The sequence below is a fragment of the Elgaria multicarinata genome, chromosome 4 (assembly GCF_023053635.1).
Source record: "Elgaria multicarinata webbii isolate HBS135686 ecotype San Diego chromosome 4, rElgMul1.1.pri, whole genome shotgun sequence".
Classification (NCBI taxonomy): Eukaryota; Metazoa; Chordata; class Lepidosauria; order Squamata; family Anguidae; genus Elgaria; species Elgaria multicarinata.
Genome location: NC_086174.1, coordinates 25,635,542 through 25,663,438, shown reverse-complemented (window position 1 = coordinate 25,663,438; position 27,897 = coordinate 25,635,542). Strand labels below are relative to the sequence as shown.

Here is a 27,897-nt window from a genome sequence, read left to right as displayed (position 1 = left end):
TTTCTAATGTTGCTTTTCTATGGTTTCTCCTATCTCAGTGGTGGGAGATGTTGGACAGCAGCTCCCATCAGCCCTGGGCAGTATAGCCAATGGCATGGCATAATGGGAGTTGCTGCTCACCAACATCTAGAAGACCACACATGCACTATTCCTGACTTATCTGATTTTAAATAGGAGCAACAGTAGGAGCAGCAGAAGCAATAGTAATTCAGGCTTGGGACTGCCATCAAAAAAGGCAGCTCTGTGTTAATCCTCCCCCTCCCCCGTAATAAAGGATTAAACTTGCTTGGTTTTCTGACATCATTACAATATGCATTTCCTCCTGCCCTCCAATGACATGGAGTACAGACAATGAAATGCATGTCATAATCACATCAGGACATGTGTAAGTTAAACTAGGCGTTACGGAGGATGAGAAAGGAACTGAACTTGCTGCTGCCATTTTCAGTGGCAGTACTTTGTATTTTTGCAATGTGTAGTTCTACCCTGATATCAATGTATTTAAGTGCTAAAGCAGAAAATTAGGACATAATAGTGGGGTTTTTGCACAATGATCCCCAGAGAAACCCCTATTTGGGCTGTGGAACCTGTGGGACCTTATTAATTCCCTGATGTATGTCTTGACCGACAGCAATCAGCTTGGGGCTTGACATGGCTCTTCTGTTTGCAAGTGTTGGGTGTGGTGAATTAGTCTACTTGTCGCCTGACAATCCCTCCATCAGCCCTCCCTTCCTTTGCATCCTAAACCTTCTTTCCTTGCTGTCCTCCACCTGCTTTCTCCAAACTGTTATATAGGCGTCTGTAATAGTTCACTGAGTGTGTGGTGTGTGTGTTTTTCAAGTGGATTTACTTATCAGCTTTTTCTAGTGGTAGCAACAACAGTAGTAGGAAATGTATCTCTCCCATTTACTCTTATCCACTACTCCTACTTTCTTTTTCCCCTTTAATTTTTATATATGGTAAAAATTTCATTGAAGAGAGGTTTTAGATGACAGGACTGTAATTTTAAACCCAATAGAAGAGGTGTAAGCAATTTGAGCTTAGCTGAAGCATAATCTTAGGTTGTCAAGAAGAAACCCATTCTCCCTATGCTAATCAATCAGTATATCAAGCGACCAATCATCTCTTCAGCTTAGCATATATCCTAAGGTTTGATATATCTATTAACTGCCCATCATGTAGCTGGTCTCTGGATGATGAGATTCCCCTATCTTGGCATTTTGGAGGCAGACAACTGAGCTATCACAGCCTCGGAGAAATACCAAAGGGGAGATTTCATTCCTATTCCAGAGAGCAGACAATCCAGGAATAAAGAGTGTAGTCTCAGAAAAGAATACACAGTAAATTACCTTTTCCAATATTACGTTTTGGATGTACAAATTGTATATATTTTTCTTGATATTTTTTCCTCCTCTCTGAAACAACAGAAATTTGATCTTTTATTGTGATTGAATCTTCCACAGAAAACAACATTGCTGTTGGCTGCTAATTACATGAAAGGCGATGCAAACAAAGTGCCAGAATTAATAAAAATAACGACATTTCCTCTGTTGTTAGAGGGGGATCAATGCATCGACAGAGGCGAACTTTATGACAGTGCCATAGAGAGGTCTATTTAATCCTGAAGAAAGGAGCTTGCTTTTCAGAAGATTGCACACCTGCCTTTTCATTTTAAAACCAGAAAATGAGATCTCATTTAGGGAAGCACAGCCAACTTGCCACATGACCTTGTCTGCTAAATATTTGAGGTGTACGGGTGTATCATAATATTTCAAGACCTTATGGGGACAAGATCTGTATAAAATAAGGAGTCATTCACTCTGCTGTCGCTAGAGTTCAGAGTGTGTTTCTGAGAGACTGCAAGCAATTCAAAAGCTTGATTCTACAAAATGCATTATACATAATCACCATGGAAAAGAACATAGAAGGTTAAATCCTCACATTCAATCTTTTAGCATTTTGGGGTCAGATTTATAGTTAGTGTAACTGCAGTTCAACTAATAGACTAGAGGGCTTAATTTTGCTAATATTAGAAGTTAGCTACCACCTTCTAGATGTTAACCATTCATTAAAAAACATAAACAACTTTATCTTTGCTAATATCCATGTTATTCAGCAACTTATTTTACACTTCCAGACTTTTAAAAGTATAATATGGAAAATGACATGTTTGTATGTGACTGAGGCTCAAACTATATATTAGGTGGAGTACTATTATTCCTTCTTTTGCATTTTTATAATCCAGCCTGAGTAGTCTGAGAGCCTGACAGTGTAATTCTATGCATGTTTACTTTGAAGTAAATCCTACTGTTTTCAGTGGGTCTTACTCCCTGGTAAGTCTGCATAAGATTTCAGTCTGAGTTGTGTAAGGGTGCACGGAGATAGGCTTCTTAACCCTTTGCCCTCCTATTTCTTTTTAGCTTAAAATCAACGTCTCCAAACTTTTTTCCCTGTTGACTTGAAAGATATAGGATACTCTTACCTCCTATATCTTTTCTCCCCTCCCACTGTGGGAGTGGCTTAGAGCAATTTTGAGCTAAAATTTGTTTGGAAGGGAAAGAGTTAAGCACCCACATTTTATTTTATTTTTGAGCCAACGGGCACATTAGATTAATTGTGCAGTTTGGCCTTGTGTGTGTGTGTGTAAAAAACAAAACAAATTTTTTTAAGTACCAGCTTGTGGTGGTGAAGCAGTCAGGATTGGGGACCACAGCACAGGTGGAAGGCTGCCCTGACCTTATACTTTTAGATATTTTGGCAAACCGATCATAATGACAATAAGGAATTCATGCTAATGGCAATCTGAAAGGTGTAAGAAGCATGATTCCATGCAGTATACACAGGAACTAGTGTGGTGTAGCAGACAGAATGTTGGACATAGAGCAAGAGGACCCAGATTTAAATTGCTACTGCTTGGTGTCTAACTTGATGTCACCAGGCTATGTCCACCCCATTAACACATAAAGTGTATGTGGGAAAGTTACTTTAATATGACGAGGAACACACAGGAAAGAAGCATTGCAAAGCACACACACACACATACCCCTTTCCTTCCTACAATTTATTTCTTCAAACACTTTTCTGCATTCTTGGCTCAGGCTCCAAAAGTGAGCAACGGACTAAGGGAAAATAAGGCATGGGATGCAGGAATGTTTAACTTCCCTCTGATGCACATGCTACTTTTACTGTTTGAATTAGACACCTCCTTCCACTTTACATGTGAATGGGGCAGACCCATGAAGAGAGATACCTGCCACCTGCTATCACACTGAGTTTGATATTTAGCTGAATCTACCTCAGAGATTTATTGTCAAGATAAATGGGAGAAGAGACCATGTAGTGCCCTGAGTTCCTTGTATTGGTGGGAGATAATGGAAAACATAGTTTAGCTTAGATTAAGGACATGGCTAGACCAGGCCTATATCCCAGGATCGTCCTGAGATCATCCCTATGCATCCAAATGACACCAGGGGATCCTGGAAGCAAGCAGGGATGACCCCTCCGTTTGCCTGGGATAATCCTTAGGTCTAGCTAAGGCCTAAGTGTATACTTCAGGCATTTCATTCTTGTCTTAATAAGAACCTTTGTTCAGTACAGCTGGGTTTTGGCATGAAAACAGGCCTGGTTGCCCTGTATGATGAACTATGTCATTCTCCTTGATCTTTCAGCAGCTTTTGATACCATCATCCATGGTATCCTTCTGGGATGGTTGGGAGTGGGAAGATACTGCATTGCAGTGGTTTCAAGCCTCCTTGGATGGATGGCTAAGACTTACTAAAGAAAAAAAATGAAATTGCTGTTACTGAGTGGTTCTGCTGACCTGCAGCCATCTTTGTCACTTTAGGCTCAGGTGGACTTAGTGGCTTCTATCAACTTTGGTTGGTGACCCTATCTAGACAGAGATAACTAGGATTACTGCAATTCGCTCTATGTGGGGCCGCCTTTGAAGATAGTTCAGGAACTGCAGCTCATGCAAAATGTGATGTAGAGACAACAGGAGCTGAACATTTAACACAGATTCTATCCTGCTTGCACTGGCTATCTGTATATTTCTTAACCCAATTCAAGCTGCTTGTTTTACATGGCTCAGGACTGCAATACGTGATGGAGTGCCTCTCCTGGCATGAAACTACCTATACACTGTGTTCATCGTCTAAGGCCCGCTCCAGGCACCTCATCTGAGGGAGACTTAGAAGGCAGCAACAAGGGAGAGGGCCTTCTCAATGGTGCCCTCAATTATGGAATGATCTCCCTGATGAGGTCTGCCTGGTATCAACATTGTTATATTTTCAGCACCAGGTTAAGACCTTCCTCTTCTTTCAGGCATTTGGCAGTATACAATGTGGTTTTAATCAGGTCCTGGATTTTTCTTATTGTTGATTGTTCAAAATTCTTTTAGACCTGGTTTGCACAACATGGTGTGGATTGTTGTGGGTGACACTTTGCACATCCATTCTGCATATTAGGGGTCATCGTATCATGCAGACGTGGATTGAGCGTGGATTATGCGAAACAACCCTCACATAAACTATGGCATGCTCTAGAGTTATGTGAGGGATATTTAACTCTTGTATAACCCATGCTCGCCGGGTTCGAATGATATGACAACACCCGAGCAGGGCTTGGATATGCAAAATGGCGACCATGTGCACCTCACATGCGCTACAGCCTCACCATGTGTTAAATAATGCATGGTGGGCTGTTGGGTTGGCAAACATGCTCTATGTCCACATCAAATTTAGTTTGGTGATCATAATCTGTGTGATCTATTGTGAATTTTACACAAACCAAAACTAAGAGATACAAAAACATAGATGTGAAAGGAAAGACTACTTTGAAAGACCATCCCTTTGGAGAAGAAAAGGTAAAACCACTATTGATTTGATATGTTTGCCCCAGCTATGTTTATGGCCCACTATACTTGCGAGTATGAAGGTGCCAGATTGAGTCCTTTTGTGGATTGGTCCATGTATCTTTCAAACAGATACATTATGAGCAATAGCAGTACAAGGTTTATTGTCATTGAATGAATATACATAAGATGAACATAAGAAGAGCCCTGCTGGATCAGACCGAGGAGTCCATCTAGTCCAGCACTCTGTTCACACAGTGGCCAACCAGCTGTCCACCAGGGACCAACAAAGCAGGACATGGTGCAACAGCACCCTTCCCCCTTTCCCCCCCAGCAACTGGTGCACACAGGCTTACTGCCTCATATACTGGAAATAGCACCAAGATGAGTATATATTATTTATTTATTTAACATTTTCATCCTATTCCTCAGCCAAAACGGCTCCCAGAGAGGGTTATATGCTATGCAAGTTTGTAATCTACAAGGAAAAAGGGATGAGGAGGGAACAGGAAAAAACCAAGCAGTCTTTCTGCAAGGCTGGTGGAATGGCTGTGCTTCTTAACTCTTCTCCCTCTGTTACAGCCTACTTGAATGGCTGCTTGTGACGATAGTTGAAAGAGGAGGAGCCTTCATGGCAGAGGCCTTTCCGCAGGGCTTTTGGAATGGCCATGCTTTCCCCTTGCTTCTCTTACTGTAATTTTGGCTAGCCCAATTTCCAAAGGAATATTGAGTTATCAGATAAAACTAAGGCACAGCTTGATGGCTACTGAGCAGCTTGGAGGAATTTGCTCCTTTTCTCACATGTGACATTCAAGGATCGAAATCTTGCCTATCATTCTAGGTGGACTTACAATAGAGGGTCTACAGGGTTCCAGGACACTGCCTAACTGTTGCTGACTAGACCTAATGGGGGTGGAGATGCCATGGGGCATGTCTACACCTATGGGTGTAGAGGGCCGGAGAGGGGGCTATCCTGGACTTACCTACTTCCAGGATTGTTGCCTTGTGTCTACAGGTGGTGCGTGGCATCCCAGGAGGAAGAGGACATCGTGACCGCCACTTTTTTAATCAAAAAAGAGTGCACAAGCACTCGAGCTCCTGAGAAGCTCCGTGCCCAGTTCCCCTCATTTACTCGCAAGGAGCTGGGACAAACTGGGATGGCAGCCCACACCTCCCACAGTCTCAGGATCATCCCGAGACCGCGGGAAAAACTGGGATTAAAGTGTAGGGCCATATCCTGGGGAAAGGGAGGGATCATCCCTCCCTGCTCCTGGGATCCCCTGTACATCATGTGGACGCACAGGGACAATCCTGGGACAATCCCCAGGATTTTGCCCCGCCTAGACATGCCCCATGTGTCTTGGGGTGACAAGAGAGCACCAAAGTTGTTCCTGCCTCACTTGAGGGGTTCACTTTGTCTGTCACACCGCTGATGTACTGAAAAGTTGCAATGAAACCAGCCTATGCCTGACAGCTGCCTCTGGCATGCTGGCAAGTTGCTGGATACAAGGCTGCCACATACAGCAGGTTGCTGTATTCCTACTATTACAGATCCATGTACAAAAAACTTTTTCTGTGCATGTATCTTTGTTGCTTTCCTGTGCATGTATATTTGTTGCTAGATTAGAGTAAGTAGAAAGCAATGTTTGACTTATGGTTGAGAAAAGTGTGGTCACAGTAGTCTCATACAAAATCAAGAAAATAATAGGAGTGTCATTCACTATCCATTATCCCAAAAATGTAGGTACAAAGGTACAATGCACCTAGTACACTGGAATAGGTACATGTTCACATTGACCAAGGTTTAGAGAATGGGAATAATGAATTCCTAAAAAACTGATACTGGTGTTAATGAAAATTGTTATTTCCTGAAAGCACCTAAAAGGTTTCTTGTCATCCTTGTAAGACCATGGAACTTTCTGTTCAGAATGTGAACAAGGATACATAGAATTCTGACTGCATGTTTAAATGGAAAAGCTATCACTTCAGCTATCATATAAAACGTTCCCTCTTCACTTGTCAAAATGAGTGCTCATTTAAATCAGATATTATGAAAAAACCAATGGCTAATCCTAAATTCAGGTATACTACCACTCTAGCTAGGCAGATTGCTAGTTGATCATGCTAAGATGCTTCCTTATCCATTATTGGATCTGAAAAAAGGAGGATTAAGAATTATCTGACTTCTCCGTTAATGTGCAAATCATCTAAAAGCTCAGCTTAGAAAGGTCTTAGAATGTTGTACAGCACCAAAATAATAACATCTCATAATTTTAATAGCTTAAATGTATAGCACAACAATTATACATAACATTTAAGTTGACGGACGATAGAAGCAAAATACATATGTCAGTGTTTTATTGATAGTCTTTATCTATATATATTTTAAAATTACGTATTGTGTGCTTTAATTTAATTTTGCAGTTAAAAGTTGCCATTTGGGTCGGTTCTCTTTTCTTCGCTCTAACATAGCAGCTAAAATTGTCAGCTGAAAACAAATTGTAAATTTATTTGGGAATCCGGAATCACATAATTACAATAGTTAATTATAACAAAAGAAACGGAGAAAAGTATATAACTCTTCCATGTTTTTTTAGTATTTCATAATGTTACGCTTTCCCATCTGCCTCTGCATATGTTAAATAAACAATATAAATAGGCTTAAAGACTCCTCCCCCACCCCTGATATTTTGAAGAGAGGGAAAGGGAATATGAAGTAGCAAGCGAGCTCTTAATGTTCCATGTTTGCATTTTTAGACCTGTGCTGGAGATTGCTACTGCAGTGTCTTTTATCATTTCCATCGCTCAGATACATACGCTTTCCCTTTTCAGAAATCTGTGGAAAGTATTTAAAAAGAAAAGAGAAATTGCTAGTATTTCAAAAAAACACCCTATTATAATGCATTTTTCAAATATGTCAGACACATCTTTGTTAAAATTAAACCAAGGATTGGTTTTGAGCGAATAGCCCTATATCCTTACAGATGCTGTGGATGGATGCATCTAAGCTGCTTATTATATTGATGGGTTTTGCTGCTCTGCAGCAAATGAAAACAGGCAGCTGCTTCCTCCATCAAAGCAAAAGGCAGCCTGAGTTTTTATTAAACGAGTGTTCATTTCTTCTATTGCCAAAATTCTTCCACAAAACAAAAGAGCAGTTTTAGCACATTATTGCTTAACTAGACATGAACAACTGACAGCAAGTGATAAGCCTGTCTGCTTTTCACAACTGGTAATCATTTTTTGGAATAGATGTTTTAATATAGTTGAATGTAAAATTTTGCAATTTACATCTACAATAGTACGTAAATTTATAGATCCAGCTTGTTGCTGAAGTGAAGGCTATAATCACAAAAGGCTTGTTCCAGTGTTGTTTAATTTTTAATGATTATTTGAAAACTGTGTAAAGAAAACCAAATCAAAATTCATTCAGTTGACACACAAAAAGGTAGTAAAGACAATAATGCAAGCAGCCTGTATGATTTGACAGCTCTGCCACATAGCCTAAGCTTCAGAGTATCTACACTTTTTTTTACTGTATTTCTATCACAGTTCCACGGGCCTTCCTAAGTTCATGCTGTAAAAGAAATTTGCAGATTGCAAACCATCATGTTTCCTCCTAGTCATGAATAATAAGGAGAATGAAAGAGTGTATGTGTGAGAGAGTACTGAGGCCATTTTGGACAAACTGAAGATCTCAGCCAGCCCTTATACATATTTTTCAATGATCTGAATATCATAAATTCAGTTTTAGATTACGAAGTGGAAAGGGAGTTGTATAAAACATGAAGAAAATGTGGAGAGGTATGCAGCTCTATATAAACTTCAATTTCTCTAGCTTGCTTTGCATTGTGACACTTATGGCTATTCCTGTGGGACAGAAAGATGGCCATTCTGTCTTTCATACCATTGCATGTTTCTTTTCCATTCTGGTTAAAATAATGGAAGAAGAGAACAGTGAATAGAGCTATCATATATATTTATTTAAGATTCACACTGATAATAAGTATTGCTGAATGAAATAATAATAATAATAATAATAATAATAATAATAATAATAATAATAATTTATTTGTTACCCACCTCTCCCTCTGGATCGAGGCGGGGTATAACACAAAACAAAATACCATAAAATACGTACAACTAATTCAAACGTTTAAAACCAGTGCATCATTAAAAGCAGCACACCATTAAAAAAAGGCATCTTAAAATTCAACTGGGTAGGCCTGCCGGAAGAGATCAGTCTTCATGGCTTTCTTAAATTCTGGAAGACGGTTAAGTTGACGAATCTCTCCCGGCAAGCCATTCCACAAACTGGGAGCGGCAGAAGAAAAGGTCCTCTGGGTAATAGTTGTCAGCCTTGTTTTTGTTGGCTGGAGTAAATTCTTCCCAGAAGACCTGAGTGTGCGGGGCGGATTGTACAGGAGAAGGCAATCCTGCAGGTAGCCTGGACCCAAACCATGTAGGGCTTTAAAGGTGATAACCAACACTTTGTACTTCACCCGGAAACTTATTGGCAGCCAGTGAAGAGATTTTAAGACTGGTATGATGTGGTCCCCCCTAGGTGTACCAGTGACCAACCTGTAAAATGCACATCTCTTACACTAAGGACCGTCTTCATCCATATGTTCCCATCTGAATACTTCGATCAACATCAGAGACTCTTCTTCAGTTGGGCACACAGGATAGGGCTGTTGAGGTCATAGTGCCTCAACAGCCCTATCCTGTCCATAGTGTCATAGTGTGGAATACTTTCTCAAAGGTGGCCCAACTGGCCCTGTCACTGTTGGCCTTTTGCTGTACTGGAAGGACGATCCAGGGACGGTTTGTGTGATGACAGTTTTGTTGTTACTCTTGCACCCAATTTTGTGCGGTTCTTTTGTGCTGAGTTTTTTTATTCTAGAACTCCAATTTGTCCATCCCCCCTCCACTGCCTTGGAGAACTTCTTAAGACAGAAAGATGGGATATAGATATTTTGATAAATAATAATTCCAGACTTCAAAATCAGGGATTCTCATAAATAATATCTGGTGGTTGTGGAGCCCTTTTCACACAGCTGGAATCTGTGATAGCACTTGTTGTCCCTACTTCATTCCACGATGCATTGATCATTCCTTTGTGAACAGAGCCTATGCAAGATAGGATACCCTTCAGAGAGCCTATGCATATACAACTTCTACATACAAGGGTTCTGTTTAAAAAAAGAACAGACAGTGTGTAGAGATTGGGAGTACTTAATGTCCCTGCTATTTGTCCTTGTGTGAGAGGCTTCACAAAGGAAGAGCAGTCTGAGACGCAGAACTTAACACATGTCGTAACCTGAAGGGAAGAATGCGGGAGGGAGCCATGGGAAATAGGGGCTTATTGTCATGTATTCTGTATCACCCATCGTATAATTGCAAAATATACCGCTCCTAATTATAATTGTATACTTGGTAAAGGGGGTTCTTTTATGGTTAAAAAAAATCCTCAAAAAACTATCAATAAACAACAATTAACAAGAGAAATAAAAAAAAGAAGTTGAAATTATGGATAAGCTTAATTCTCAATTGGCAGTATCTTCACGTGCCAGCAGGACTCACCATTAGTGCAACATTTCTAAAAGCATCTGGAAAGAAGTGGAATCACTTTTTTCTGGAACAGGGCAGGTCAGCAGAGCTTGCAGAAGGGAGCGCCATTGACCTGTCCTGGTCTGGAAAAAGCATTACCGCTTATTTTCAGGCTTGCTTTAGGCTGCATGAATTTCCTGTTGCACTAGCAGTGGGTCTACTGTGGGCAACAGAATGAATGGGCCCAGTATGTTTAAGATTCTAGAGTTCTACTCTGTTAATTGGGTTTTTTTTACATTAAGTGGCATCCAAAGGGGGGTCATTATAAGACTTCTGTGCATGCACCAATTCCCACCTAAACAAGCCAGCCCTCCCAACCTCAGCCTACTCTATCCCCTGAAAACCGAGGCCCAGTCTAAATGTTAACACTTATCGTGTGGTGTGTGGTATGTCTTTCCTTTTTTCCATTAAGTATCTGCGCGAGTGATGTGTTGAGTCTCCTGCTTTTTACCTCAGGAATGCTGTGATAGTGTGGCATGTTGTCCTACTTGTGTGATAAGTCTAATATTTACATTAAGTTCACATGGCACATGATTCAGAGAGGACATTATTTAGGGTGACCATATGAAAAGGAGGACAGGGCTCCTGTATCTTTAACAGTTGTAGTGAAAAGGAAATTTCAGCAGGTGTCATTTGTATATATGGGGAACCTGTTGAAATTCCCTCTTCATCACAACAGTTAAAGCTGCAGGTGCCCTGACCGCTTTTAAACCTGGTCACTCTAGGATAGCTCCTGCAGCTTTAACTGTTGTGATGAAGAGGGAATTTCATCAGTTTCTCCATATATACAAACAAATGACACCTGCTGAAATTCCCTTTTCTATGCAACTGTTAAAGATACAGGAGCCCTGTCCTCCTTTTCATATGGTCACCCTACATTATTTCAATGCCAAAGCTGTTTGTGTGTGGTCTGAGCAACCAGTCTTGCAAAGACAATGTTTTTCTCTATGGCTTCAGTCAAATAATGGCAGGAAGGGAAGGAGTCAGTCTGCCTGAGCAGAGCGGCTAACTTATAAAGCACAATCTTTTAAAAGGAAGAAGCCATAGTCAGCCACAGTATTTTATTTTTTACACCGCACTTATCAAACACCTGGCAACATTACAACTCACTTCTCAGGCCAGCACCTAAGTGTAAAAACATTTAAACCTGAGCTGCTCCTGAAAGTCAGATGATCCTTATGAGTAATATTATACACGTCACCTGCCTGCATTTGGAAACGGAAATGCCTCCAGAGACATGTAGAAGTATTTAGGGTACATATTGCTTAGGATACATACGAACATAAAAAGAGCCCTGCTGGATCAGACCAAAGGTCCAGCATTCTGTTCACACAGTGACCAACCAGTGTTGACAGGAGACCCACAAGCAGGACATGAGTGCAATAGCACTCTCCTGACCATGTTCCCCAGCAGCTGATGTACATAGGCTTACTGCCTTTGATACTGGAGGTAGCATTTAGCCATCAGGACTAGTAGCTATTGATAGCCTTCTCCTCCAGGTACACATATAGATCTTTAGTGTTGCTTCAGTGACGCTAAGTTGAAGTTTTTGGAATCGAAAATTAATGTGATCAAGCATTCTTCGTGTGATTCCACTTAACTAGCAAAATGTTTTGAATTCTTTCAAGTGGACATAATCACCAGTATTCTACAGTGATTATGTTATGTTTTGTTTTGCTTAATTTTCTAAAATAGAACAGATCAAGGAGATCTGAACTGTCCAGAAAAAAAGGATCAATCAAATAGATAGCAACCAAATAGATTTGATTCAAGTGCATTGCCATGTTCCTGTTGTTTCTTCTGATTTGGATAACACCTTCAAGGTAAGCGCGGAGTGCACAAACAAAAATCTTAACACAGACATGCACATATACACATAACAAAAGAAGAACACATTAAAATAGTTAGTTCAGCACTAGAAGGACATGAAGATACCAGCTATTCAAGAAACATGAACAATACAAACTTTTAGAGAGTGAAGCAAACTTGTTTAAAAGCTTATCCTGTCATCAAGAAAGATGCCTGACTACCTTGAATAGTCTGTGTTGCAGTGACTGGATGCGACTGAAGATGTGTTTCTACAATTCTCACAAAAGAGATGAAGAAGATGGGTTTCAACAGACATCTGAACATGATCTCATCTCCAGCTCCATGATAAGTGTCTTCGCCCAATGCTACCAGAGTTTTAAGTCACCAAGAAACCCGAGAGAGTGCTGATGCAGTGCTCAGACATTGTTTCCAGGTACTTCTGCTCCATGAAGAAGCTGACCTGATGAACAACAATTAGGGATGCAGCCAGAGGAAGTGTTCGAGGCTCTGAGTGTCAAAGATTCCAGATGCCAGTGACTCCTGCAACGAGCTGCAAAAGAAGTTCTATGATGTTCCAGATGTATTCCAGAACAATTCCAAGCATGAAACAAAGAAAGCATTGAGCAGATGTCCTGCATTGTGAAAAGAGCCATGAATATTTCTGTATGCCACAGAATTGTGTTAAAGATTCAAACAATGATCTCAAGCCAGAATAGACTTTCTGAGTAAAACTCTGATGTTTTGCAAATATGTGTGAACTGAAAAGACAGTATTTATTTATTTATTTATTACATTTTTATACCATGCAATAGCCGAAGCTCTCTGGGCGGTTCACAAAAATTAAAACCACGAAGAACATAATAAAACAACCAACAATCTAAAAATACAAATACAAAATACAGTATAAAAAGCACAACCAAGATAAAACCACACTGCAGAAATTGATATAAGATTAAAATACAGGATTAAAACAGTAAAATTTAAGTGTAAGTTAAAAATTAGGTGTTAAACTTCTGAGAGAATAAAAAGGTCTTCAGCTGGCGACAAAAGGAGTGCAGTGTAGGTGCCAGGTGGACCTCTATGGGGAGCTCATTCCACAGCTGGCGTGCCACAGTGGAGAAAGTCCTCCTCCTAGTAGCCACCTGCCTAACTTCCTTTGGCAGGGGCTCACTGAGAAAGACCCCTGTGGATGATCTTAAGGTCTGGGCAGGTACATATGGGAGGAAGCGTTCCTTCAAATAACCTGGCCCCAAGCCGTTTAGGGCTTTGAATGCTAGTACCAGAACTTTGAATCAGGCCCGGACCTGGACTGGCAGCCAATGAAGCTGGAAAGGACTGGCATGATGTGGTCTCGTTGGCCAGTCCCTGTTAGTAACCGTGCTGCCCTGTTTTGTACCAGTTGAAGTTTCCGGACCGTTTTCAAAGGCAGCCCCACGTATAACGCATTGCAGTAATCCAAACGAGAGGTTATCAGAGCATGGATAACTGTAGCTAGGCTATCTCTGTCCCGATAAGGGCGCAGTTGGTATATCAGCCTAAGCTGATAAAAGGTGCTCTTTGCCACTGAGTTCACCTGTGCCTCAAGTGACAGTTCTGGATCCAAGAGTACCCCCAAACTACGGATGAACGTGACGGGGTGAGGGGAGACAGACACGGTGGGGACAGCGACGGGTGGTGGCTGTGCATCTGCTCTCCTAACTCAGGCGGTGGAAGCACTTGTGCTGACACTGGCACAGACAGGAGGACCAGCTGGTTAGAAGGATTAGTACTTGACTCCTCTTGTGACTGCTGATGCTCCTCTACAAAACCCCTTCCCTAAACTGGGAGGGGGTAACTGCAGACGAAGATCTGCAGTTGGAGGAAGAATTAAGCACCTCCTCTCAGCTACCATTTGTCCCCTGCATATTCCTTCCTCCAACCCATGCCTTAGTCTTAGGAAGAAAACACATGGTTGTGAGTGAGAACCCCACTTTTCCCTTAAAACATCTAGTTTTGCTTGTAGTTGTTGTTGTTATTTATTCATCTGGTGCCATGTATTTGCATGGCATTTTACATTTTACAAACAATGAATAGAAAGGCCCTTGCCCCAATTGGATTTATTTATTTATTTATTTATTTATTTATTTATTTAATGCCTTTCTTAGCTGGCTTTCATGATTGCAATCTTCCCATCTAGAAACATGACACAAAGGAGACAACAGATGGAGAAAAGTGAAATGGAGGCAGGGGTAAGGTGAAGAATATGTAATTATTGCAGTTACACACAGGCTATGAGACCTACGGGTTTATGACAAAGGAAGGATATGAAGAAAACCAACTTTTATCAGGATTGGGGCCACTAGGTCCAATCTATTCAAAATGCAGTGATTACAATAGGCAAGAGCTGAAGTTCTCCCACTAATTCCAATAGGACTTTAAAAAGCTTAATATACACAGGACTGCACCCAGTGTTTATAGTGAAGCAAGATTTTCATCCAAGCAGGATCTTGATATATAGTTATACAGTATTACATCTCTGCATATTACAAAAATATAGGTCAATACAAGGGAGTAGAAGTCAAAGTGCAAACTCCTCCACATGGATTGTTAAGCTTATCCCTATTTTGAAAGCCATCAAAGAGGATTACCTACCTGTTCAAGCAAGAGAAGCTTTTCCTTTTACTAAAATTAACAAAGGTATTCTTGCTGTTGGCTTAATGCTTTAGTGGGTAGCACTATGTCCTTCCATTCTTGAGAACTCAGTTTGTGAAAGCCCTTTGACCACTGTTCTTTTTAGTTGCCAGTGTCTGGAATTAATACTGACGTGGTACTTTGTAGTCCTAAAGGATAGTAGAAAGGTGCAGTGAGAGTAGCTGGTGGCTGATTGAATTGTGTGGATTCAGAGGACTATGCCTAGAATTTTCCCAATGGATGGTATAAGCAGCTGTTGCTACCAGGGAGCTGAGTGCTAATGTTGTATTGCATCAGGAGCATGAAATATTGCTCCCTAATAAAAGGTCAGGTAACTCACCCTTCATTCAAAGACTAGGTTGAATGTATCTTCATTTAAAAGAGGGAGAGAAATTCCAAAGCTTAAGGTCTCTCTTGCAAAGGTTAGTCTTTTATGGCATAACTGAGAAATGGGATTTGGCTTGTTGATTTAATTAAGAAATACTTGTTGAATAAAATTGCAGGTGGTTCTAAATTAGCCACATCTTCACGAAACATGAATCACTTTGATGGGTTTCAGCTGAAAAAGGTCCTGCTTTTAAGCACGCAGAGTCGAGGTGGGAACCTCAGGGCCAGGGCCAAATCCAGCCATATGGGGAACTCATGCCCCCTTCCCCTGGCCCCACCCCTCTTCCCCCAACCAGTGATGGTTGGTGGTTTCCCAACTTCTGTGCAGTTAGCACCCCACCACCCCATTCTAAAAGGTTGAATGCCTCTCCTAAGGCTTAGTTACTGGCCGTAAGAACTTTATACTTGGTATTTTGGCTCTTTGGCATTTGGCCCTCCCACCACTGGGATGCAGCCCCCCTCCCCCCAGAGCTTATTTGAAACTGAATTGTTTTTCAGGCCGAAAGAGGTTCCCCAACCCTGACGTAGGGTATATTCCCATGCATTGATGTGACTCTATTTTATGCCACTGCAATCAGCCAAGCCTGGACGGATCTCAGGCAGACCTGGTTGCGGGGGTAACACACACTCCAAACAATCCAACTACCCCTAGCACTGTTTGGTTCCTGGCTTGGAGGCTTTTATTTATTTTATTTTTATTTTATTTATTACGTTTTTATACCGCCCAATAGCCAAAGCTCTCTGGGCGGTTCACAAAAAATAAAACCATAATAATACAACCAACAGTTTAAAAACACAAATACAAAATACAGTATAAAAAGCACAACCAGGATAAAACCACGCAGCAGAAATTGATATAAGATTAAAATACAGAATTAGAACAGTAAAATTTAAATTTAAGTTAAAATTAAGTGTTAAAATACGGAGAGAATAAAAATGTCTTCAGCTGGCGACGAAAGGAATGCAGTGTAGGCACCAAGCAGACCTCTCTGACCTCTTTGCAGTTCCTCTGACCAATTACAAAAACTTTCAACCTTGTGATGTAATGTTGCTTGCACTTAGGAGGGAAAGACTGCATCAACAAAGCAGAGCAGTTTTTTCCAATTGCATGGTGGTGCACAATATCCTTTTCACAAACTTCAATATTTAAATATTGCCCTTGAGAGAAAATGATTTTACGCAGTTTTAAACAGACATAGCATAGAAATGGGATATCATGTCTAAAGGTAGTTTGTATTTAAGTTTTTATACATTTTTGAAAACTGATGACACAGTGTTGTTCCCAGATGCTGGGGTGGGGTAGCAGCGGCCAGGAAAGCATTCCTTGGAAGAGAAAATAAAGCAGTATGACTTCTTCCTTCTTCTTTTTTCCACACATGTGCACATCTCATACACAAATTTGAGCTGACTATTTTCGGCTCAGTACTACAGCAACCTCATCCTGCTTCATTTTATGGAAGCTGCAGAAAGGCTGAGCCAAAGTAAGCAGAGGAACTTGTGGCGTCAAATGGACCAGCATTCCAAGGCAAAACAGGGCTAGGCCAATGAGAAGTGTTTTCTGACGTAGTGTAGTGGAAGCGATCCCACTCTACATCATACCTCTTTGGGGGGGTGTTGTTCTTTTACGCTTTTGACTCTGTGCTGGCATAGAGATGGATCTCAGGAAGGCCACATGTTGGTATGTTTAGGTACAAATCTACTCTCTCTCTCTCTCTCTCTCTCTCTCTCTCTCTCTCACACACACACACACACACACACACACACACACACACACACACACACACGTACGTCTTCCTGAATAGTCTAGGGGAAAGGGGCAGTACCTCCAAATTAAAAGTTAGGAATGTCCCATCATCTTTGTTGATGTATGACAGGAATAATCCTTCCTCTTGAAGGAAATGATTCTCAAAAGCTCTCCTTGTGTGTGGGAAACTAATGGAAGTCAGTTTACTTCTCTGGAATTCCTGCAAAGCATTACCATTATGTGACTCTGATCTAACATACTGCACGAGTGTCTATGGATTATCCCTTTCTGCTGGCTGCAGGCCATAGAGGATATAATTTAAATCCTAATGATACCATGGCTAATGAAGATTGCCCTTTAGCTAACAAATGTGCAGCATTAGCACCATCCTCTGGATGCACAAGAATGATTGTCTCCTTGTGCTCATCCATGCAAATGGAAAGCTCCAGAAGGCTCCCAAGTTCAACTATGGGCTAATAATGAATTAATAGCACTCATAGGAAGAGCCTTTTAGCTCTTATTTCCAAAGGTCCATCCTGTTGCTGCTTGTGTGGCTACCATTTAAGATTCTTTTAGCATTAAGAATGTGTTAGGCACTGTGCAGAATACAGAAGTGACAAGGTCCTGTACAGGTATGTTGCTGATGCAGTAAGATCAGACCAGTGTCTTGCTTAAGTCCATCTGGTGAGTGAGTTGTTACAGAGGAGCTTCAGACATGCTGGCTTTCTGTTCATGCCTTGGGATTTCTTAGGTGCCTGATCAGACAATATGCTAAGCCATGATTAGGCTGCTAACCTTTCTGCAGCAAATGCTTAGTGAGCATGTTTAAACTGCGATTACAGTATGTAGCCGCCATAGTTAGGAATGGTTCATACGATAGGGTGACCATATGAAAAGGAGGACAGGGCTCCTGTATCTTTAACAGTTGCATAGAAAAGGGAATTTCACTACAACTGTTAAAGATACAGGAGCCCTGTCCTCCTTTTCATATGGTCACCCTATCATACGACATGCTAAGGCATGGTTCACACAACACACTTAGCCACACCATGGCTTAGCATGTCATCTGAACAGGGTCAATATATTGTCTTGACACCTTGGCTCTGGAATCCATTTTGTTTCAGGAGGCAGGGCTGGAATTATTGCCAAGAATAATTAGGCTCTGGAATGCTTCATAGTGAAGAGCCACCCTGAATATGTAGCTGCACATTGATTTAATTAAATGGAGGGTCTTCCTATCATGGGGGAACTCCTGGAAATGCCTGCATAATTGCCCTTTCACACCCAGCGGACTATCCATCAGGTTACCTTTTGAACTGGTCAATACAAAGCCCTGGTGGGAAAAATGACCAAATCCTGAAGCATCCTCACCTACCTGCCTACCAGTTCAACAAGGTCAAAGCCCAAGGAATCCTGTTTGAAGAACCCTTAATGACTCCTTTTATTCTGAATTCTGGTCTAGACTACACAAAATAGCTAGCCAGATGTAAAATTAATCAAGAGATAGGGAACCTCCATTCACCATCTATTCAGGTGTCAGAAGCAAGTCTTTGTCGCCTTTGTGCTGACCCAGCTTGAGTCCAGCCTCTGAACAATCAAGCATTTGTATTCTTTGTGAAAAACTCTATGACTGGGTTCAGACAACACAATAACCAATGGTGGTTTAAATAGTTGATGGTTGGTTATTTAAGCCACCATGGCTTATCATGTTGTGTGGAGGGAGTGTTTTAACCAATGGTTGGTTATTTGGCTGAAATAACCAACACAAACGACAACACTGTGCAGAGTTGGCTGTTTGAACCACTGTTGGTTTTTGTGCTGTGTGGAGGGTACTGTTGGCTATTTCCCTGGCCACTGTTGGTTGTTTTGTCAGCCACAGAGTCACAAGGCAAGAGTGGTCAAAGTGGCTGCCACTCTAGTCCAGCCAGCAGGATAGTTTTTTGGCAGAAAAGGCTGATGGGATACTAGTGGGAGGACTGAGGGGGAGAGAGGGTGGGGGATGAGTGAGTCAACTCAGTGTGGACTAATAGTCAATTCAGTGTTGATCCTAATCCACACCATGGTTGATTATTATCATGTTGTATGGGAAGTATCCTCTAGATATCCTCAATAACTGCTGAGTTGATTATTACACCACCGTTGACTATCGTGTTATCTGAATGCAGCCTATAAGTGGCTTGGAGTTTGAGTAATCACAGTTCGTTTGGCTTGGACATCCATCTTGTTGATTTGTCTTAACTTCAAATCAACAAGGTGGGGATCAGTTGGGCTTTTCATATTGCTCCTCATGACTCTTTTCTAGAATACATTTCTACCCTAGTGTCAAGCCCACAGTCACTGGTCCAGTAGTCCCTTATGCTTTTGTTCAGAACTGCCTTATTTACTGAAAGAGATCCATTTGACTTGCAAACCCAGGGAGAGAAGGCTTTACCCTCCTGGTAAAGCACCTAGTGAACCCAGGGCCAGGATCTATATGCGACACAAGTCTGCCTGTCAGCTCCTTGAGTTCCTTTTGGAGCCTTGTGGGGGCTTGTGTTCAACATATGAGTTGTTGTTCTTGAGGTCAATGGTATTATTTTCAGAGTTCAGGAAGGGAGCTTTGTTTTGGATTAACAAGAGTGTGTGAGTGGTTTCCCTCAAATTAAGTGCGTCTGAGCTAAGTCCCCCAAATTTAGAAATAGTTATTCCCCATTTGAATGAGAACAAAGTTCAGAAATCTGCTCTGTGCAGACCACTTTTTGGTCCTATGTTTTGTATACATATGAAACTTGGTCTTCAAGGTGCACATGTGAGCACAGTTATTCGGCAACAGAGATGAGATTTGAACTATGTTTCATAGGTCACAATCCTGACATAAATGCTAACAGGATTTCTTGACCAGGTACAAATTGGTGTCTGTTTTGTTACAGTGGTATGTCTCCCTTCGTCCTTGGAGTACTGAGTACAATTTAACCACAAAACAGCTCTGTCAGGTAAGTTAGCCCAAGAGAGTGCCCAGGGACACTCAGTGACCCTCATAGCAATATAACAATTTGATGAAGAGTTCCCTAACCCCAGCCACCATGAAATAGCCATGTTCACAAAGAACAGTAACCCAGGATGCTGGAGAACTCTGGCTTACCATGAAAAGCTGCATGCTGGTGCACACAGCCCATTCACTTCTACCTAACTCCGCTAGGTAGAACTGTTTTACTTAGAATTTCATCTCAACTCAGGTTCCTGACTCTCTTTAAAAGCTAGAATCATAAACAAAGATGTGTTCTTCATTATGAAGCTTGGCTTGTTTAGGAGCAACAAGCCAATATCCTGGGTTCAGACAACATGTTCAGCAGATCATTTCTGGTTTGCTTACCCACTTGTGTTAGTGGAAGGAGCCAAGTGGGATTGAATGGGGTGCATGTACTAGCACATAACTTGTTCATGGTAAGCCAGGATTCTCAAGAATCTTCGACTTACCATTCTGTGCAATGTAGTGAGCAAGTAGGATGTACATATTAGATACATATGAAAATATGACTGTGGAGACCTGTAAACAAGTACAGTTGGAGATTTTGACATAACCATTGGCATCCTAATAAAATGCATAGTTATATACATAGAAATGCTTCTGAGGTTCTCCCTATTCAAATTTTTATCCATATGGTGCAATTCTGAATGATATAGTCAAAAGAACATAAGAGTCATGCTTGATCAGACCAAGGGTCCATCTAGTCCATCACTCTGTCCACACAGTGGCCAACCAGGAACCTATAGGCCAGACACAGGTGCAACAGCACAATCCCACCCATATTCCCTAGCAACTGGTGTATATAGGTTTATTGCCTCGGATTCTGGAGGTAGCACATAGCCATAACGACCAGTTATCAATGATAGTCTTCTCCTCCAGGAATTTATTCAACCCCTTTTTAAAGCCATCCAAATTGGTGGCCATCACTACATCTTGTGGTAGTGAATTCCATAGTTTAACTATGCACTGTATAAAGAAGTACTTCCTTTTATCTGTCCTGAATCTCCTACCAATCAGCTTCATGGGATGACCCTGAGTTCTCGAATTATGAGAGAGGGACAAAAATGTCTCCTTTTCTAATTATGCCTAACATGGAGTTTGCCTTCTTTACAGTGACCACCACAACCCCAAGATCTCTTTCTTGGTCAGTCACTGCTAGCTCAGATCCCATGAGGTTACACTTGAAGTGGGGATTTTTTGCCCTAACGTACATCTTCCATTATTCTGTTTTGTGTTGTGTGTTTTCCTCATTTTCTACATTCACAGTTTGCCACAGCTTTTGTTTCCTTGAGTTCATTCTTGTCTTCCTCCCTCTTTAATATTAATGAAATTCTGCAAATTTGTAAATACTGCAAATTCTTAATGTGATTGCAGATATGAGTGCATCAAGTTCTTTTCTGTGTGGTGCTTTGCCAGTGTTCATGTATAGTTGTGTATTGACTTGGCTGGGGAAACAATCTTGATGTGACTGTGTAATCACTGCATTATATTAGGATATGTTTTGCCTGGTGTTTTATTAATGTGCAGGAGTAAGTGTGTGCGCATCAGTAACACAATGCTCATAGGGGACCTTGATGTAACTATACATACAATCTCATTATTACTGCTCTTTGTTGTAGTGTTTTATCAATGCATATGTGTACATTGATAATGCACAGAGAACAAAAAGGCTCAGGTGAGTTAAAGTAATTAATTTTAGATTATTATTATTATTATTATTAGTTAAAGTAGAATTCGGAGTGGGGAAAGAAACAGGGTGGAGCAAAGCTATGAAACAATAATGGAACTGAACTGGAGAAATGCACTCATGCTGGGGAAATGCATTCACCCCTAGCAACGTTATTGAGAAGAACACCAATAATACATCTTACTTTCTGGTATGTGTTTTAAAATGAAGCAAAAGATTACTTTGAGCAAATTTAAAACTGTGTCTTCAAAATATTAAGAGAGATTGTTCTTTATAAGTGACCCTTATTCTGTTTTGTTTTGTTTCTAATAGGTATCTGGCCTTCTGAAGAAGTACTAGCTTACTACTGCCTCAAGCACCATGAAATTTTCAGGTACAAAAACAACCCAGGAAAGACCCTTTCCAATCCATTAGTTTTATTATATTTGCATAGTAGAGATTGCTATGATTTAAGTCATCAGATTGAGTTTTTAAAAGTTCAAGGTGAAAGCGTGTTGCTCTTAACAAAGAATTTGGAGCTGCCGTTGGGTACTAATATTGCACAGCAAGCTTTCTGGTATATGTCAAAGACTTTTGATTTCCACTCAAGGCGTTTTATTTCACTTTGATTTTTGGGAAACAAAAGTGAGGCGCCGATCGATCAGCACTGATTGTGAAGGTCAGGGGAAAAAAAATAAAGGCATCCTTTACTCTGACTTCTATTCTGAACGTCAGCAAAGTGTTGTCTGGGAAGGTGGGTCATATTTTTAAAGCAGAGCTCTGGCACTCGAGTATTTCAGAGTATCTCTGTATGTTTTCTGCCATTGTGAAACTGTGTATTTTTCATACGCAGGCATCATAGGCTACCAGACCTCTCATCTAGACATGGTACAATATAGAAAACATAAAAGACCACATTTCTTGCCCTTGGTGGAATTCAGAAATTTACACTCGGTGGAAACATAGAAGATCTGTTGCTCAGGGACACTGAGAAAGAATTGAGTTGTAAGATAGTTCTGAACTGAAAAAGAAGCAGGACAATTGCTGCAGCCATTTGCAATGCATGCGCTCTTCCCCTTCAGTGGTTTTTCAGGGGAGCTGCAAAACGTGAAGATGTTTTCCCCTGGGGCAGGAGAATTTATCCCTGTTGCCAAGGCAAAATGATTAATGCTACCTCTCTTGCTGTGCAGCATAGGATTGAACAAAAATGCTACTCCCAATTAATTGTCCCGTTTACTGGTGGCAAATTTGGGATGGGATTGGGAGAAGGGGGTTTGATTATTTGTTTCATGGCATGGTGTGGAAACATTTGAGAGGTTTGGGGGCTTACCATAGGTGATGGCAGTGACACAGTAGTATTTTCTTCTTTAATAATGTTTTCTTTTCAGCTCCATTTCCCCCCAGAATGCCCCAGAATGGTACTATGTCTGGGCATTCTGGGTGGAAAAAATGGTAGCTGGCAGCCATCAATAAGAGCTCTGTTGCTCCTACTGCAACAGGTGGCAGAAAAAGACCACTGTGCCTCTGCTAGAGTAAGCCCCCAAACCTTTCATACTTTTCCACACAACCTGAAGTCCCCCCCCCCAAATTGGGACCTCCACAATTTTCACTCCAACCCAGTTTCAAAACAGAAGTTCTTTGAGAATGTTCAGCTTTATTTATTTATTTATTTATTTATTACATTTTTATACCGCCCAATAGCCGAAGCTCTCTGGGCGGTTCACAAAAATTAAAACCACAGTAAAACACCCAACAGGTTAAAACACAATTACGAAATACAGTATAAAAAGCACAACTAGGATAAAACCACACAGCAAAGTTGATATAAGATTAAAATACAGAGTTAAAACAGTAAAATTTAAATTTAAGTTAAAATTAAGTGTTAAAATACTGAGTGAATAAAAAGGTCTTCAGCTGGCGACGAAAGCAGTACAGTGTAGGCGCCAGGCGGACCTCTCTGGGGAGCTCGTTCCACAACCGGGGTGCCACAGCGGAGAAAGCCCTCCTCCTAGTAGCCACCTGCCTCACTTCCTTTGGCAGGGGCTCACGGAGAAGGGCTCCTGTAGAAGATCTTAAGGTCCAGGCAGGTACATATGGGAGGAGGTGTTCCTTCAGATAACCTGGCCCCAAACCGTTTAGGGCTTTAAAAGCTTGGCACTAAATCATCAGCAGCAACATCTTTTCAAATTATTAAGAGCAGTAAGGATGAAGCTGCTACAAACCAGTAAGACTGGGGTTATCCCAACTACCATGGTCGATGTTATCAGACAGGCTCATAGCGAAACATGCAGTCCTTTAGATAGCCAAGCCCTAAGGCATTTAGGGGTTTGAAAGTTAAAACCAACATCTTGAATTGCTCCTGGAGAGCAATTGGCGACCAATGCAAGTCTTTCAAGACAGATTAATATGGCCCCAATACTTAACTGCTGCATTTTGCACCAATTGAAGCTTCTGGACATTCTTCAGGAGTAAGCCCTGCATAAAGTGCATTGCAATAGTTTAATTGTGATGTAACCAAAGCATGGATAAATATTGCCAAGTCAGACCAACTCAGAAAGGTTTGTAGGTAGCACACCAAGCATAATAGTGCAAACACAGTCTTTGCCACCACTGCCTTATAAAGATCCAGGGACAGTGTACGGTCATGGAGCAATCCCAAGCTACCAACTGGATCCTCCAGGACAGGTCAAATCCAAATCGCCAAGTCGGGCTTTCTACTGACAAACAACACCTCTGTCTTGTTTGGGTTTGGCCTCAGCTTGTTCACCCTCATTCAGTCCATTATCAAACTCAGGCAACATTCAAAGGTTTCAACTGCTAGGTGACAAAGAGTAATAGAGTTGGGTGTCATCAGCACATAGGTGGCACTTTACTCCAAAGCTGCAAACAATCTCTCCCAGTGGTTTCATATAAGTATGCATTCTCATGGGGATGTGCAGCTCATTCTTCGGTCCATACCATCAGTGAAACATGGACAGACCTGGAACGGATGACTTACATCAGTTACCTGAAAATTACTTCAATTCACAGAACACTGGTGCCCTTTCTAAGCCTTTTGAGGGGCAAGGTAGCATACCCGTAATAGACAATATCACTACTATATAAGAACTGAGCAACCTAGGTGACACATGTGTTTGGAGCTGGTGTATAGACTATTGTATTATCTGTTTTACCTTTACTAACTATCAATTAACAGATACCTTGAGCAGGGCTGAGATAGTCCATAACTGGACTTTACAAAATTGTTGTGCCTAAGATACCTTCCAAGCATGCAAAATGCTTCACACACGTTTGCTTATTTGTTTGTTTGTACCCCCAACCCTGACATCAAGTGCAAGAGATTCTAGGAACTTAGAAAACAGCCCCATACCATGTCAGACCATTGGTCCATTTAGCTCAATACTGCCTCTACCAACCTTCCTCAACCTGGTGTCCTCCATCTGTTTTGGATTTCAACTCCAAAGCCATTTTTGGGCAGATATTTATGGTATAAATAAAATATGAAATGGAAATAAATAAATTGGCATTATACCCAGCCACAATGGTCAATGGTCAGGAATGCTAGAAGTTATGTCTAAAGCATCGGGAAGTTACCAGATTGGGTAAAGCTGGTCTATGTTGACCGACAGTGGCTCTCTCAAGTATAAGATAGGAGTCTTTCTCTGTCCTATCTGGAGATTTCTAATATTGAAACTAGAGCCTTTTACATGCAAAATAGGTACATTATCAATCCCTTCTGTATGCTTTCTCTCCACTTCCCCTGGTATAGGGAGCATTTTGGGCTGCATTAATAAGGGAATATGTACCCAAAATATGTCCAAGGGCAACCTTTTGAACCTCGTTGGGAATATCTCCCCTTCCCACCTTACCTAATACCCTTGAGCATAATCCGAAACTCATGAAGCAATGCATGCATACACAGTAGTTTGAAGAGAACAGGAAGCCCTTGTACAATGAGAAAAGTTTGGTGTCCACATGTGGATTTTCTAGTTGTGCACATGAATAATTCCTGTCTTCATAAGAGAAAGCCCCTTTCAATATAAAGCTTTCAACCCTTATCTCATAGCCATGGTTCTCATTTTACGGATGTGGAAATGAAGCTATTATGCTGAAGGACTTCAAATGAGCTCGTCTCCCAAAATGCAGTGCCTGATACTTCCTTGGTAGTTCAACCTAGCTACTCAAAAAAATGTGAAGTCTGATGAAAAGCCAAGGTTTCTGTTGGCTTTAGCAGGCATTAATTTCTGTTGTATACAAAAAAATGTGCCCTGCCCAGTTTTGGTGAGGACTTCCATAGTTAATACTCATTTTATAAAGTTCGCCAAATTACATATTACTGAAAAGACTACAATTGTTTCCAAAGAGCTGTTTATGCTAATAGGGTATGGTTTAACAGTCTCTATTATCTGTAAGTATATACTTATTTACATGAAGGTTTTCAATAATATGCTTTAAATAAAATAACTCATTGGGAATATATATTTCCTAAATAGTATTGTACAGAACAAGAAACATTTACATGAAAAATAAGCATTTAAAGTTTTTTTGCCTAACTACTCATTATTATTATTTTTAAAAGATAATAAATACAACCTGTAGAATATTGTGAGAATTTAAATAACAAATTTACTTTTTTGTTTTTTAAATAATAATAATAATAATAATAATTTCATTGTGTTCATGCATTTATTTTGCGTACTTGAAAACCTGCCTAGCATTTAATTTTAAAGGGTATTTTTTTCTTCTTTCTCAGATGGCCAGAATAAATGAGCCATGTGCCAGGGATGAGATGTCAGGTTTCAGTAGTGGTGGAGCAGGGGAGAATTTAGCAGTGTTCATTGGCAAGATTACCAGCAAGTTTCAATGGCCTGCTTCAATATTCTTTTTTTAAAATAGTGCATTTTAGTAGTATTTGATATGCTTACATTTTATCTCATAATAGTCAGAAATTCAAGTGTTCCTGTGAAGTAATTACAGACTGGCTGTATCTGGACACAATAAGCCTCAGCATAGTCACAAAAAGAATACTGGAAGCTTTCGCTTCCATTATTGATTAATTCTAAATTGTGGTTAAACTTTTAGTATGGTTATTGAAACAAACCACCTTCATGAACCATGGTTTGAAGTTGGCTTGTTTCAGCAAACCATCATTAAGACTAACTGTCCTTTGCCTGGATTTGGACATAAAGTATGGTTAGTCAAAAATGCAAGCAAACACCACCATACTGGAAGGGAGCGGGGGGGGGGGGGGGAACACAGAAGTTCCAAGGATCACCTAGGTAAACAACGACAGGATGGGAAGGCAGGTGCTGCCCGCGAGGGAGCAATTGTAAATCTTTTATCTTTCTGTGAGGGAGTTAGGGCACTGCCCACCCCTGCATATCTTCATGTACCAATCATATTCAGCCACAGGAACTTAATAAGCTTCGCATATCACAGGAAGCATTTTTAATACAGAACAATCACCTTCAGCCTCACATCAGTTCGCTGAGATCCTGGCACAACTGGTGGCTCAATTGAGGCAGCAAGGAATATACTTCTAGCCATACCTGGATGATACCCTGGTCTGCTCTGCAGACACAGGGTTTGCAGGACATACAGACCATTCTAGCATTTCTCAGGTAACATGGCTTCATTGTCAACAAAGAAAGGAGCTCCCTGGTGCCACTGTGACAGTTGGAATGGTTGGGTTGATCCTAGATCCCACAAAACACAGGATGTACCTAACAGAATAGCAACAGAGAGCTTTGACTATTGGAAATATAGAAATATATTAAAAACAGAACAAGCTACAGCAAGTAAAGGAAATGGGGGAGGTGAACCTTTATTTTTATTTTTCTATCTTTCTTTTTTCCTTTCTTTTTTGTTTTGTTTTGACTTTACCCCTAAAGTTATATTAACCAACTTTTCTGTAACAGCTGTTTAAACACCAGTTGATGGGAGACTGTTCTATTTTTTTGTGGGTGTTATATCTAAAATATATATTTTTAAATCATTAAAAAAAACATTCAGTCAATACTTCTGCCTTTTGATACATGTGGAGTGGTAGGGAGAGACTCCTGGGGATAGGTTCCTGCTATATCGACGAAGTGGTTACTTGCATTTTTCTGCCTGATCGTTTGCCAGTGTTTTGCCTTGTTAATCTGTTCTTT

General features: G+C 40.8%; 1 protein-coding gene across 1 annotated transcript in view; it reads left to right on the top strand.

Annotated features, from left to right (window-relative positions):
- Positions 1-27,897, top strand: part of CAMKMT (calmodulin-lysine N-methyltransferase) — a 288,183-nt gene that overhangs the window by 210,548 nt on the left and 49,738 nt on the right. The window contains exon 4 of the mRNA XM_063123984.1: positions 22,079-22,139. Coding sequence (XP_062980054.1) covers positions 22,079-22,139 — 61 coding nt within the window. The remainder of the gene's footprint in view (positions 1-22,078; positions 22,140-27,897) is intronic.